The sequence below is a fragment of the Somniosus microcephalus genome, chromosome 12 (genome assembly GCF_052327205.1).
Source record: "Somniosus microcephalus isolate GS21.2 chromosome 12, FLI_Smic_1.0, whole genome shotgun sequence".
In the NCBI taxonomy this organism is placed as follows: domain Eukaryota; kingdom Metazoa; phylum Chordata; class Chondrichthyes; order Squaliformes; family Somniosidae; genus Somniosus; species Somniosus microcephalus.
In genome coordinates this window covers 222,509,346-222,524,048 of record NC_140998.1, presented here as the reverse complement: position 1 = coordinate 222,524,048, position 14,703 = coordinate 222,509,346, and the positions used below count along the sequence as shown (strand labels likewise).

Genomic DNA, 14,703 nt, shown 5'->3' with positions numbered 1-14,703 from the left:
CATCCAGGACAAAGCAGCCCCGTTTGATCGACACCGCATCCACCACCTTAAACATTGACTCCCTCCACCACCGGCGCACCGTGGCTGCAGTGTGTACCATCCACAAGATGCACTGCAGCAACTCGCCAAGGCTTCTTCGGCAGCACCTCCCAAACCCGCGACCTCTTCCACCTAGAAGGACAAGGGCAGCAGGCGCATGGGAACACCACCACCTCCAAGTTCCCCTCCAAGTCACACACCATCCTGATTTGGAAATATATCAGCCGTTCCTTCATCGTCGCTGGGTCAAAATCCTGGAACTCCCTCCCTAACAGCACTGTGGGAGCACCTTCACCACACGGACTGCAGCGGTTCAAGAAGGCGGCTCACCACCACCTTCTCAATGGCAACTAGGGATGGGCAATAAATGCCAAGCCTTGCCAGCGACGCCCGCATCACATAAATGAATTTTTAAAAAGTCAGTGTGTGTGGGACCCGTACCCCAGTGAGAGTCAGTGTGTGTGGAACCCGTACCCCAGTGAGAGTCAGTGTGTGTGGAACCCATACCCCAGTGAGAGTCAGTGTGTGTGGAACCCGTACCCCAGTGAGAGTCAGTGTGTGTGGAACCCGTACACCAGTGAGAGTCAGTGTGTGTGGAACCCGTACCCAAGTGAGAGTCAGTGTGTGTGGAACCCGTACCCCAGTGAGAGGCAGTGTGTGTGGAACCCGTACCCCAGGGAGAGTCAGTGTGTGTGGAACCCGTACCCCAGTGAGAGGCAGTGTGTGTGGAACCCGTACCCCAGTGAGAGTCAGTGTGTGTGGAACCCTTACCCCAGTGAGAGTCAGTGTGTGTGGAACCCGTACCCCAGTGAGAGTCAGTGTGTGTGAAACCCATACCCCAGTGAGAGTCAGTGTGTGTGGATCCCGTACCCCAGTGAGAGTCAGTGTGTGGGGAACCCGTATCCCAGTGAGAGTCAGTGTGTGGGGAACCCGTATCCCAGTGAGAGTCAGTGTGTGTGGAACCCGTACCCCAGTGAGAGTCAGTATGTGTGGAACCCGTACCCCAGTGAGAGTCAGTGTGTGTGGAACCCATACCCCAGTGAGAGTCAGTGTGTGTGTGGAACCCGGACCCCAGTGAGAGCGAGTGTGTGTGGAACCCGTACCCCAGTGAGAGTCAGTGTGTGTGGAACCCTGTACCCCAGTGAGAGTCAGTGTGTGTGGGACCCGTACCCCAGTGAGAGTCAGTGTGTGTGGAACCCGTACCCCAGTGAGAGTCAGTGTGTGTGGGACCCGTACCCCAGTGAGAGTCAGTGTGTGTGGAACCCGTACCCCAGTGAGAGTCAGTGTGTGTGGAACCCGTACCCCAGTGAGAGTCAGTGTCTGTGGGACCCGTACCCCAGTGAGAGTCAGTGTGTGTGGAACCCGTACCCCAGTGAGAGTCAGTGTGTGCGGAACCTGTACCCCAGTGAGAGTCAGTGTGTGTGGATCCCGTACCCCAGTGAGAGACAGAGTGTGTGGGACCCATACCCCAGTGAGAGTCAGTGTGTGTGGAACCCGTACCCCAGTGAGAGTCAGTGTGTGTGGAACCCGTACCCCAGTGAGAGGCAGTGTGTGTGGAACCCGTACCCCAGTGAGAGTCAGTGTGTGTGGAACCCGTACCCCAGTGAGAGGCAGTGTGTGTGGAACCCGTACCCCAGTGAGAGTCAGTCTGTGTGGAACCAGTACCCCAGTGAGAGTCAGTGTGTGTGGAACCCGTACCCCAGTGAGAGTCAGTGTGTGTGGACCCGTACCCCAGTGAGAGTCAGTATGTGTGGAACCCGTACCCCAGTGAGAGTCAGTGTGTGTGGAATCCGTACCCCAGTGAGAGACAGAGTGTGTGGGACCCGTACCCCAGTGAGAGTCAGTGTGTGTGGAACCCGTACCCCAGTGAGAGGCAGTGTGTGTGGAACCCGTACCCCAGTGAGAGTCAGTCTGTGTGGAACCCGTACCCCAGTGAGAGTCAGTGTGTGTGGAACCCGTACCCCAGTGAGAGTCAGTGTGTGTGGAACCCAAACCCCAGTGAGAGTCAGTGTGTGTGGAACCCGTACCCCAGTGAGAGCCAGTGTGTGGGGAACCCGTATCCCAGTGAGAGTCAGTGTGTGTGGAACCCGTACCCCAGTGAGAGTCAGTGTGTGTGGAACCCGTACCCCAGTGAGAGTCAGTGTGGGTGGAACCCGTACCCCAGTGAGAGTCAGTGTGTGTGGAACCCGTACCCCAGTGAGAGTCAGTGTGGGTGGAACCCGTACCCCAGTGAGAGTCAGTGTGTGTGGAACCCGTACCCCAGTGAGAGTCAGTGTGTGTGGAACCCGTACCCCAGTGAGAGTCAGTGTGTGTGGAACCCGTATCCCAGTGAGAGTAAGTGTGTGTGGAACCCGTACCCCAGTGAGAGTCAGTGTGTGTGGAACCCGTACCCCAGTGAGAGTCAGTGTGTGTGGGACCCGTATCCCAGTGAGAGTCAGTGTGTGTGGGATCCGTACCCCAGTGAGAGTCAGTGTGTGTGGAACCCGTACCCCAGTGAGAGTCTGTGTGTGTGGAACCCGTACCCCAGTGAGAGTCAGTGTGTGTGGAACCTGTACCCCAGTGAGAGTCAGTGTGTGTGGAACCCATACCCCAGTGAGAGTCAGTGTGTGTGGAACCCGTACCCCAGTGAGAGTCAGTGTGTGTGGAACCCATACCCCAGTGAGAGTCAGTGTGTGTGGAACCCATACCCCAGTGAGAGTCAGTGTGTGTGGAACCCGTACCCCAGTGAGAGTCAGTGTGTGTGGAACCCATACCCCAGTGAGAGTCAGTGTGTGTGGAACCCGTACCCCAGTGAGAGTCAGTGTGTGTGGAACCCGTACCCCAGTGAGAGTCAGTGTGTGTGGGATCCGTACCCCAGTGAGAGTCAGTGTGTGTGGAACCCGTACCCCAGTGAGAGTCAGTGTGTGTGGGACCCGTACCCCAGTGAGAGTCAGTGTGTGTGGAACCCGTACCCCAGTGAGAGTCAGTGTGTGTGGGATCCGTACCCCAGTGAGAGTCAGTGTGTGTGGGACCCGTACCCCAGTGAGATTCAGTGTGTGTGGGACCCGTACCCCAGTGAGAGTCAGTGTGTGTGGAACCCGTACCCCAGTGAGAGTCAGTGTGTGTGGAACCCGTACCCCAGTGAGAGTCAGTGTGTGTGGAACCCGTACCCCAGTGAGAGTCAGTGTGTGTGGAACCCATACCCCAGTGAGAGTCAGTGTGTGTGGAACCCGTACCCCAGTGAGAGTCAGTGTGTGTGGAACCCGTACCCCAGTGAGAGTCAGTGTGTGTGGAACCCGTACCCCAGTGAGAATCAGTGTGTGTGGAACCCGTACCCCAGTGAGAGTCAGTGTGTGTGGAACCCGTACCCCAGTGAGAATCAGTGTGTGTGGAACCCGTACCCCAGTGAGAGTCAGTGTGTGTGGAACCCGTACCCCAGTGAGAGTCAGTGTGTGTGGAACCCGTACCCCAGTGAGAGTCAGTGTGTGTGGAACCCGTACCCCAGTGAGAGTCAGTGTGTGTGGAACCCGTACCCCAGTGAGAGTCAGTGTGTGTGGAACCCGTACCCCAGTGAGAGTCAGTGTGTGTGGAACCCGTACCCCAGTGAGAGTCAGTGTGTGTGGAACCCGTACCCCAGTGAGAGTCAGTGTGTGTGGAACCTGTACCCCAGTGAGAGTCAGTGTGTGTGGAAAGGGTCAGGGGGCAGGTGTCACACGGAAGTGATGTTCTGTCCAAGGTGGCAGAGATTAAATCCTGAAAATGAAATGCAAGAAAATCTGACACAACACTGGGAAATAACGGCACAGTTTAATTTAATATTACCGACAACTTGACTTTAAATAAACACATCAAGAATCTGATGGCAAGGAGTGCTGGGATTCAGACCGCGATTGGTCGGGACGGGGGACGGGGGGACGGAGCGCGGGGTCCTAGCCACAGTGCAGGATGTGGGGAAAACATGAGGAAAATCAGGCAGCGTTGCCTGGTGGCGCCCGCGATGGGACTGTCGGAGGACGGGAAGTCACGCCAGCCTCGATCTGGCTGGGGTTCCAATGCTCTTCCTCAAGCCCTGGGTCCCTGGCCTCGACAGGAGCAGTCACCCCACAGATCCGAGCTGGCCTCCCTCCTGTCCACGGTGGAAACGATGTCCTGAGTAGGGCGCCACGGTGGCTGTTGGATCAATGAGGAGGTGGATTGCTGCAATCCCCCTGCGTCCCCAGCAGATGGAGAAAGAGGGGCCGTGAGGGCAACGGCTCCAGACCCCCTAGAGTCCAGACCGGACCCCGCGGAGAGCACAGTGCGATCCCAACACTGCTCACTGTCCCCGCACCTCTGCAACTTCCTACCCCCTGCCGACAGTTAGCAACACTCCCCAGGGACATCATGGGGTCCCGTCACCGTGCGGGGGAATCAGACACTGACCCGCGTCCCGTCACCATGCGGGGGAATCGCAGACAGAGACCCGCGTCCCGTCACCATGCGGGGGAATCGCAGACACAGACCCACGTCCCATCACCGTGCGGGGGAATCGCAGACAGAGACCCGCGTCCCATCACGGTGCGGGGGAATCGCAGACACAGACCCGCGTCCCATCACCGTGCGGGGGAATCGCAGACACAGACCCGCGTCCCATCACCGTGCGGGGGAATCGCAGACACAGACCCGCGTCCCATCACCGTGCGGGGGAATCGCAGACACAGACCCGCGTCCCATCACCGTGCGGGGGAATCACAGACACAGACCCACGTCCCATCACCGTGCGGGGGAATCGCAGACACAGACCCGCGTCCCATCACCGTGCGGGGGAATCACAGACACAGACCCACGTCCCATCACCGTGCGGGGGAATCGCAGACAGAGACCCGCGTCCCATCACGGTGCGGGGGAATCGCAGACACAGACCCGCGTCCCATCACCGTGCGGGGGAATCGCAGACACAGACCCGCGTCCCATCACCGTGCGGGGGAATCGCAGACACAGACCCGCGTCCCATCACCGTGCGGGGGAATCACAGACACTGACCCGCGTCCCGTCACCGTGCGCGGGAATCGCAGACACAGACCCACGTCCCATCACCGTGCGGGGGAATCGCAGACACAGACCCGCGTCCCATCACCGTGCGGGGGAATCGCAGACACAGACCCGCGTCCCATCACCGTGCGCGGGAATCGCAGACACAGACCCACGTCCCATCACCGTGCGGGGGAATCGCAGACACAGACCCGCGTCCCATCACCGTGCGGGGGAATCACAGACACAGACCCACGTCCCATCACCGTGCGGGGGAATCGCAGACAGAGACCCGCGTCCCATCACGGTGCGGGGGAATCGCAGACACAGACCCGCGTCCCATCACCGTGCGGGGGAATCGCAGACACAGACCCACGTCCCATCACGGTGCGGGGGAATCACAGACACAGACCCGCGTCCCATCACCGTGCGGGGGAATCGCAGACACAGACCCGCGTCCCATCACCGTGCGGGGGAATCGCAGACACAGACCCGCGTCCCATCACCGTGCGGGGGAATCGCAGACACAGACCCGCGTCCCATCACCGTGCGGGGGAATCGCAGACACAGACCCGCGTCCCATCACCGTGCGGGGAAATCGCAGACACAGACCCGCGTCCCATCACCGTGCGGGGGAATCGCAGACACAGACCCGCGTCCCATCACCGTGCGGGGGAATCGCAGACACAGACCCGCGTCCCATCACCGTGCAGGGGAATCACAGACACAGACCCGCGTCCCGTCACCGTGCGGGGGAATCGCAGACACAGACCCGCGTCACATCACCATGCGGGGGAATCACAGACACAGACCCGCGTCCCGTCACCGTGCGGGGGAATCGCAGACACAGACCCGCGTCCCATCACCGTGCAGGGGAATCACAGACACAGACCCGCGTCCCGTCACCGTGCGGGGGAATCGCAGACACAGACCCGCGTCACATCACCGTGCGGGGGAATCGCAGACACAGACCCGCGTCCCATCGCCGTGCGGGGGAATCGCAGACACAGACCCGCGTCCCATCACCGTGTGGGGGAATCGCAGACACAGACCCGCGTCCCATCACCGTTCGGGGGAATCGCAGACAGAGACCCGCGTCCCATCACCGTGCGGGGGAATCGCAGACACAGACCCGCGTCCCATCACCGTGCGGGGGAATCGCAGACAGAGACCCGCGTCCCATCACCGTGCGGGGGAATCGCAGACAGAGACCCGCGTCCCATCACCGTGCGGGGGAATCGCAGACAAAGACCCGCGTCCCATCACGGTGCGGGGGAATCGCAGACACAGACCCGCGTCACATCACCATGCGGGGGAATCGCAGACAGAGACCCGCGTCCCATCACCGTGCGGGGGAATCGCAGACAAAGACTCGCGTCCCATCACCGTGCGGGGGAATCGCAGACACAGACCCGCGTCCCATCACCGTGCGGGGGAATCGCAGATACAGACCCGCGTCCCATCACCGTGCGGGGGAATCGCAGACAGAGACCCGCGTCCCATCACCGTGCGGGGGAATCGCAGACAGAGACCCGCGTCCCATCACCGTGCGGGGGAATCGCAGACACAGATCCGCGTCCCATCACCGTGCGGGGGAATCGCAGACACAGACCCGCGTCCCATCACAGTGCGGGGGAATCGCAGACACAGACCCGCGTCCCATCACGGTGCGGGGGAATCGCAGACACAGACCCACGTCCCATCACCGTGCGGGGGAATCACAGACACAGACCCGCGTCCCATCACCGTGCGGGGGAATCGCAGACACAGACCCGCGTCCCATCACCGTGTGGGGGAATCGCAGACACAGACCCGCGTCCCATCACCGTGCGGGGGAATCGCAGACACAGACTCGCGTACCGTCACCGTGCGGGGGAATCGCAGACACAGACCCGCGTCCCATCACCGTGCGGGGGAATCGCAGACACAGACCCGCGTCCCATCACCGTGCGGGGGAATCGCAGACACAGACCCGCGTCCCATCACGGTGCGGGGGAATCGCAGACACAGACCCACGTCCCATCACCGTGCGGGGGAATCGCAGACACAGACCCGCGTCCCGTCACCGTGCGGGGGAATCGCAGACAGAGACCCGCGTCCCATCACCGTGCGGGGGAATCGCAGACACAGACCCGCGTCCCATCACCGTGCGGGGGAATCGCAGACAGAGACCCGCGTCCCATCACCGTGCGGGGGAATCGCAGACACAGACCCGCGTCCCATCACCATGCGGGGGAATCGCAGACAGAGACCCGCGTCCCATCACCATGCGGGGGAATCGCAGACACAGACCCGTGTCCCATCACCGTGCGGGGGAATCGCAGACACAGACCCGCGTCCCATCACCATGCGGGGGAATCGCAGACAGAGACCCGCGTCCCATCGCCGTGCGGGGGAATCGCAGACACAGACCCGTGTCCCATCACCATGCGGGGGAATCGCAGACAGAGACCCGCGTCCCATCACCGTGCGGGGGAATCGCAGACACAGACCCGTGTCCCATCACCGTGCGGGGGAATCGCAGACACAGACCCGCGTCCCATCACCGTGCGGGGGAATCGCAGACAGAGACCCGCGTCCCATCACCGTGCGGGGGAATCGCAGACACAGACCCGTGTCCCATCACCATGCGGGGGAATCGCAGACACAGACCCGCGTCCCATCACCGTGCGGGGGAATCGCAGATACAGGGGAAGGCGCCACATTGTGCGGTCAGGATCCCAGCATCACTTGCGCATACAGACTGAAAGCATTAGCCAACCAGTGATGCACATTAAAACAACCAATCCCTTTACAGATTACTGAGGAGTCCAGTTAGAGCATAAAAACCTGTTATGCTACAACATCAAAATTATAAACAAACTTTCATACTTTAGTGTAAATTAAAAACATCATATACAGATATTAAACAAAAACGCGGATATGAGACATTCCTAGATTAAAGAGCATTGCAGAAATTCATGAACATTAGGGTCCGTCTCTCTCGCCCCCTTCCCAAATCCCGCTCGCATTGTCCGATTCGAGATTAATCCCAGGAGTCTGGTGGTGGTGTCTCGTTTCTATTTACAGCATCAGGGTTATAATCGTCCAGCTACCACAGTCAAGATCACAACAACATTAATGTCGCTGTCTGGGGCCTCGTCTGACCCTGGGTCCTGGAGGGTGAAAGGTCAAAGTCTGACCTACTGCCCCCGACCAATCCCCCGGCGGGGAGAGGAGCCTTCCACCCGCTCTGACCCCCCCAGGTCTCGGAGGTGAAAGTTCAGGATTCAGAAACACTGACCCTGGGAGGTAGCGCGCACAGACTGACCCTTGTTCCCGCGGCGACGAAGCGGCCTCGATGTAAAGGTAAAGCCCACCCGTTGGTGACCTCCCAACGAGAGGGTCAACTGCAACACGGGAAACAAGCAGGAAATGAGAAGGAGCAGGGCTTCCCCCTCCCGACCCACCCCCCCACTCAATAAACGCCCCGCCTGTTACTCCCAATCCCGTCAGCTGCTTGGTGGGGTGGGAGGGGTGTGGGGATGGGGCGGGGGGGGGGGCCAGAGAGGGTCTGAGGTATAACTCAACGGCCAATCCAACAACACAACTGGGACACCGAGAGGGAGGGGGCAAGACGCACCGATCGCGCGATCGAGGTAAGACGGGTGGGAGGGTTAGGAAGATGGTCAGATTGAGATGACTTAGGAGGGGGTTCTGGTCAGTGCCGGTTAATGGGAAGCACGAGAGCGAAAGGACCACCCCCCCAGATAGTTGGGTGGTAGACCGCGTTCTATCACCGTTGAATAAAGCTGATCTCTGTACAGGGCAGTGCATATCAAAAGCATTGAGAGGCCACACCTATTACCCTTGAAACAAACCAACAAAAGCTTTAACCCCCCCGAACCACCTACCCGCCCTCCCCCCCCTGCCCCGGGTGTGATCTAGGCCTCCTGTTCACGGCCATTGGCGATGGCAATCTCCCCACCCCCCTCCCCCCACCCTCCACCCGCCTCAGTTCTGTATCTGCTCGAAGAATTTGTATGTAGGATTCTCATAGCCGTGGTTCTGCATCTTGTTCAATTGTCGCTCCTCGGGGGTCAACATGGGGTCAACCTGCAGGGACACCAATCAGGGAAGAGCATGTCAGTAGATCGCTCCATCATTCCAATGGGTCAATCCATTGGGATTGTGAACAGTGGGAGTGAACGGGAAGGGGTTTGGGTCCATTGGGATTGTGTACAGTGGGAGTGAATGGGAAGGGGTTTGGGTCCATTGGGATTGTGTACAGTGGGAGTGAATGGGAAGGGGTTTGGGTCTATTGGGATTGTGTACGGTGGGAGTGAATGGGAAGGGGTTTGGGTCCATTGGGATTGTGTACGGTGGGAGTGAATGGGAAGGGGTTTGAGTCCATTGGGATTGTGTACAGTGGGAGTGAATGGGAAGGGGTTTGGGTCCATTGGGATTGTGTACAGTGGGAGTGAATGGGAAGGGGTTTGGGTCCATTGGGATTGTGTACAGTGGGAGTGAATGGGAAGGGGTTTGGGTCCATTGGGATTGTGTACAGTGGGAGTGAATGGGACAGGGTTTGGGTCCATTGGGATTGTGTACAGTGGGAGTGAATGGGAAGGGGTTTGGGTCCATTGGGATTGTGTACAGTGGGAGTGAATGGGAAGGGGTTTGGGTCTATTGGGATTGTGTACAGTGGGAGTGAATGGGAAGGGGTTTGGGTCCATTGGGATTGTGTACAGTGGGAGTGAATGGGACAGGGTTTGGGTCCATTGGGATTGTGTACAGTGGGAGTGAACGGGAAGGGGTTTGGGTCCATTGGGATTGTGTACAGTGGGAGTGAATGGGACAGGGTTTGGGTCCATTGGGATTGTGTACAGTGGGAGTGAATGGGGATGTTTACACACTCACCTCCACGATGCCGTGACTGATGCTACCATACGGTTTTCTGCGTACCATGAAGAGAGATAAGACAACTATCATCGCTATGGCAACAGCAATGACCAGGAGACCAATCAGAGTGCCTTTGTTGAGGGCGACTTTAACCTCAGGCTCCTAGCAAGTCAGAAGAGGGCAGATTAGCGTCTAATGGAGAACACGCAACAGAAATCAGGAGCAGGAACCCTGGCTGGTTTCCCCTCTCTCTAACCCAGGGGTCACTGGACAGTGATCAGGAGCAGGAACCCTGGCTGATTTCCCCTCTCTCTAACCCAGGGGTCACTGGACAGTGATCAGGAGCAGGAACCCGGGCTGATTTCCTCTCTCTCTAACCCAGGGGTCACTGGACAGTGATCAGGAGCAGGAACCCTGGCTGATTTCCCCTCTCTCTAACCCAGGGGTCACTGGACAGTGATCAGGAGCAGGAACCCTGGCTGATTTCCCCTCTCTCTAACCCAGGGGTCACTGGACAGTGATCAGGAGCAGGAACCCTGGCTGATTTCCCCTCTCTCTAACCCAGGGGTCACTGGACAGTGATCAGGAGCAGGAACCCTGGCTGATTTCCCCTCTCTCTAACCCAGGGGTCACTGGACAGTGATCAGGAGCAGGAACCCGGGCTGATTTCCCCTCTCTCTAACCCAGGGGTCCCTGGACAGTGATCAGGAGCAGGAACCTGGGCTGATTTCCCCTCTCTCTAACCCAGGGGTCACTGGACAGTGATCAGGAGCAGGAACCCTGGCTGATTTCCCATCTCTCCCTAACCCAGGGATCACTGGACAGTGATCAGGAGCAGGAACCCGGGCTGATTTCCCCTCTCTCTAACCCAGGGGTCACTGGACAGTGATCAGGAGCAGGAACCCTGGCTGATTTCCCCTCTCTCTAACCCAGGGGTCACTGGACAGTGATCAGGAGCAGGAACCCGGGCTGATTTTCCCTCTCTCTAACCCAGGGGTCCCTGGACAGTGATCAGGAGCAGGAACCCGGGCTGATTTCCCCTCTCTCTAACCCAGGGGTCACTGGGCAGTGATCAGGAGCAGGAATCCTGGCTGATTTCCCATCTCTCTAACCCACGGGTCACTGGACAGGGATCAGGAGCAGGAACCCTGGCTGATTTCCCCTCTCTCTAAACCAGGGGTCACTGGACAGTGATCAGGAGCAGGAACACTGGCGGATTTCCCCTCTCTCTAACCCAGGGGTCCCTGGACAGTGATCGGGAGCAGGAACCCTGGCTGATTTCTCCTCTCTCTAACCCAGGGATCGCTGGATAATGATCAGGAGCAGGAACCCTGGCTGATTTCACCCCTTTCTAACCCAGGGATAACTGGATAATGATCAGGAGCAGGAACCCTGGCTGATTTCCCCCCTTTCTAACCCAGGGGTCACTGGACAGTGATCAGGAGCAGGAACCCTGGCTGATTTCCCCTCTCTCTAACCCAGGGGTCACTGGACAGTGATCAGGAGCAGGAACCCGGGCTGATTTCCTCTCTCTCTAACCCAGGGGACAGTGATCAGGAGCAGGAACCCTGGCTGATTTCCCCTCTCTCTAACCCAGGGGTCACTGGACAGTGATCAGGAGCAGGAACCCGGGCTGATTTCCTCTCGCTCTAACCCAGGGGTCACTGGGCAGTGATCAGGAGCAGGAACCCGGGCTGATTTCCTCTCGCTCTAACCCAGGGGTCCCTGGACAGTGATCAGGAGCAGGAACCCGGGCTGATTTCCCCTCTCTCTAACCCAGGGGTCACTGGGCAGTGATCAGGAGCAGGAATCCTGGCTGATTTCCCCTCTCTCTAACCCAGGGGTCACTGGACAGTGATCAGGAGCAGGAACCCTGGCTGATTTCCCATCTCTCTCTAACCCAGGGATCACTGGACAGTGATCAGGAGCAGGAACCCGGGCTGATTTCCCCTCTCTCTAACCCAGGGGTCACTGGACAGTGATCAGGAGCAGGAACCCTGGCTGATTTCCCCTCTCTCTAACCCAGGGGTCACTGGACAGTGATCAGGAGCAGGAACCCGGGCTGATTTTCCCTCTCTCTAACCCAGGGGTCCCTGGACAGTGATCAGGAGCAGGAACCCGGGCTGATTTCCCCTCTCTCTAACCCAGGGGTCACTGGGCAGTGATCAGGAGCAGGAATCCTGGCTGATTTCCCATCTCTCTAACCCACGGGTCACTGGACAGGGATCAGGAGCAGGAACCCTGGCTGATTTCCCCTCTCTCTAAACCAGGGGTCACTGGACAGTGATCAGGAGCAGGAACCCTGGCGGATTTCCCCTCTCTCTAACCCAGGGGTCCCTGGACAGTGATCGGGAGCAGGAACCCTGGCTGATTTCTCCTCTCTCTAACCCAGGGATCGCTGGATAATGATCAGGAGCAGGAACCCTGGCTGATTTCACCCCTTTCTAACCCAGGGATAACTGGATAATGATCAGGAGCAGGAACCCTGGCTGATTTCCCCCCTTTCTAACCCAGGGGTCACTGGACAGTGATCAGGAGCAGGAACCCTGGCTGATTTCCCCTCTCTCTAACCCAGGGGTCACTGGACAGTGATCAGGAGCAGGAACCCGGGCTGATTTCCTCTCTCTCTAACCCAGGGGACAGTGATCAGGAGCAGGAACCCTGGCTGATTTCCCCTCTCTCTAACCCAGGGGTCACTGGACAGTGATCAGGAGCAGGAACCCGGGCTGATTTCCTCTCGCTCTAACCCAGGGGTCACTGGGCAGTGATCAGGAGCAGGAACTGTGGCTGAGGTTGGGAGCAGGAGGGAGGAGAGCAGGAATGAGGGATAGAGAAGGGTAGAGAGAGGTGTAGAGAGAGAGAGAAAGAGCGAGTGAAACATAGAAACACAGAAGATAGGAGCAGGAGTAGGCCATTCGGCCCCTCGAGCCTACTCCGCCATTCAATGAGATCATGGCTGATCATCCAAATTCAGTACCCAGTCCCTGCTTTCTCCCCATATCCCTTGATCCCTTTAGCCTTAAGAAATATATCTAACTCCTTCTTGAATATATTTAATGAATTGGCCTCCACTGCCTTCTGTGGTAGAGAATTCCACAGGTTCACCACTCTCTGGGTGAGGAAATTCCTCCTCATCTCTGTCCTAAATGGCTTACCCCTTATCCTTAGACTGTGATCCCTGGTTCTGGACTCCCCGGCCATCGGGAACATCCTTCCTGCATCCAGTCTGTTCAGTCCTGTTAGAATTTTATAAGTTTCAATGAGATCCCCTCTCATTCTTCTAAACTCCAGCGAGTAGAAGCCCAATTGACCCAATCTCTCCTCATACGTCATTCCTGCCATCCCAGGTATCAGTCTGGTGAATCTTCGCTGAACTCCTTCCATGGCAAGAACATCCTTCCTCAGATAAGGCGACTTAAACTGCACACAGTACTCAAGATGTGGTCTCACCAAGGCCCTGTACAACTGCAGCAAGACATCCTTGTTCCTGTACTCGAACCCTCTCGCTACGAAGGCCAACTTACCATTTGCCTTCTTAACCGCCTGCTGCACCTGCATGCTTACCTTCAGCGACTGAGAGAGAGAGACAGAGAGAGAGAGGGGATAGGGAGGGAGGGTGGGAGGGGGAGAGAGTGTGGGAGTCCCTGGAGTGGGTGACTGGCCTTATATTCCTGTTTAGGGCCTCGAGCACTCTCTAAATCTGGTGGAACCGGGAGGGAAACGGCCCCAGTCAGCTCAACCCAACAAGTAGATCCCACCGAAACCCCGATAAACTCCAGAGCAGCCGGGGCTGCGGAACATACCAGCTCGTCTCGCTGGATCCCGGACGAGACCTTGGTGTTGTAGATCACCTCCACGGAATCATCCACCTGTAGCCAGTAACAAGCAAGGTAAGGGGACAACGCCACAGGAAGGTCAACAGTAAACACATCACCAACTATCTCACCAAGCAATCGAGGGTCAGAGGGCTCCGGGTGAGGGGCGGGGCACCGGGTGAGGGTCGGGGCACCGGGTGAGGGACAGGGCACCGGGTGAGGGACAGGGCACCAGGTATCGGACGGGGCACCAGGTGAGGGACGGGGCACCAGGTGAGGGACGGGGCACCAGGTGAGGGACGGGGCACCAGGTATCGGACGGGGCACCAGGTGAGGGACGGGGCACCAGGTGAGGGACAGGGCACCGGGTGAGGGACAGGGCACCGGGTGAGGGACAGGGCACCAGGTATCGGACGGGGCACCGGGTGAGGGACGGGGCACCAGGTGAGGGACGGGGCACCAGGTGAGGGACGGGGCACCAGGTGAGGGACGGGGCTCCAGGTGAGGGACTGGGCTCCAGGTGAGGGACTGGGCACCAGGTGAGGGACAGGGCACCAGGTATCGGACGGGGCACCAGGTGAGGGTCGGGGCACCGGGTGAGGGACGGGGCACCGGGTGAGGGACGGGGCACCAGGTGAGGGTCGGGGCACCGGGTGAGGGACGGGGCACCGGGTGAGGGACGGGGCTCCAGGTGAGGGACAGGGCACCAGGTGAGGGTCGGGGCACCGGGTGAGGGACGGGGCACCAGGTGAGGGTCGGGGCACCAGGTGAGGGTCGGGGCACCAGGTGAGGGACGGGGCACCGGGTGAGGGTCGGGGCACCGGGTGAGGGACAGGGCACCAGGTATCGGACGGGGCACCAGGTGAGGGACGGGGCACCAGGTGAGGGACGGGGCACCGGGTGAGGGACGGGGCACCGGGTGAGGGACGGGGCACCAGGTGAGGGACGGGGCACCGGGTGAGGGACAGGGCACCGGGTG

The 14,703-nt window shown here is 59.0% G+C and overlaps 1 protein-coding gene across 1 annotated transcript in view; it reads right to left on the bottom strand.

Annotated features, from left to right (window-relative positions):
- Window positions 1-3,811: 3,811 nt before the first annotated feature.
- The window catches only part of aplp1 (amyloid beta (A4) precursor-like protein 1), a 116,905-nt gene continuing 106,013 nt past the window's right edge, over window positions 3,812-14,703 (bottom strand). The window contains exons 10-12 of the mRNA XM_086002482.1: window positions 13,713-13,778; window positions 9,928-10,071; window positions 3,812-9,123 (exon numbers count right to left, since the gene is read on the bottom strand). Coding sequence (XP_085858608.1) covers window positions 9,022-9,123; window positions 9,928-10,071; window positions 13,713-13,778 — 312 coding nt within the window. The 3' untranslated portion in view covers window positions 3,812-9,021. The remainder of the gene's footprint in view (window positions 9,124-9,927; window positions 10,072-13,712; window positions 13,779-14,703) is intronic.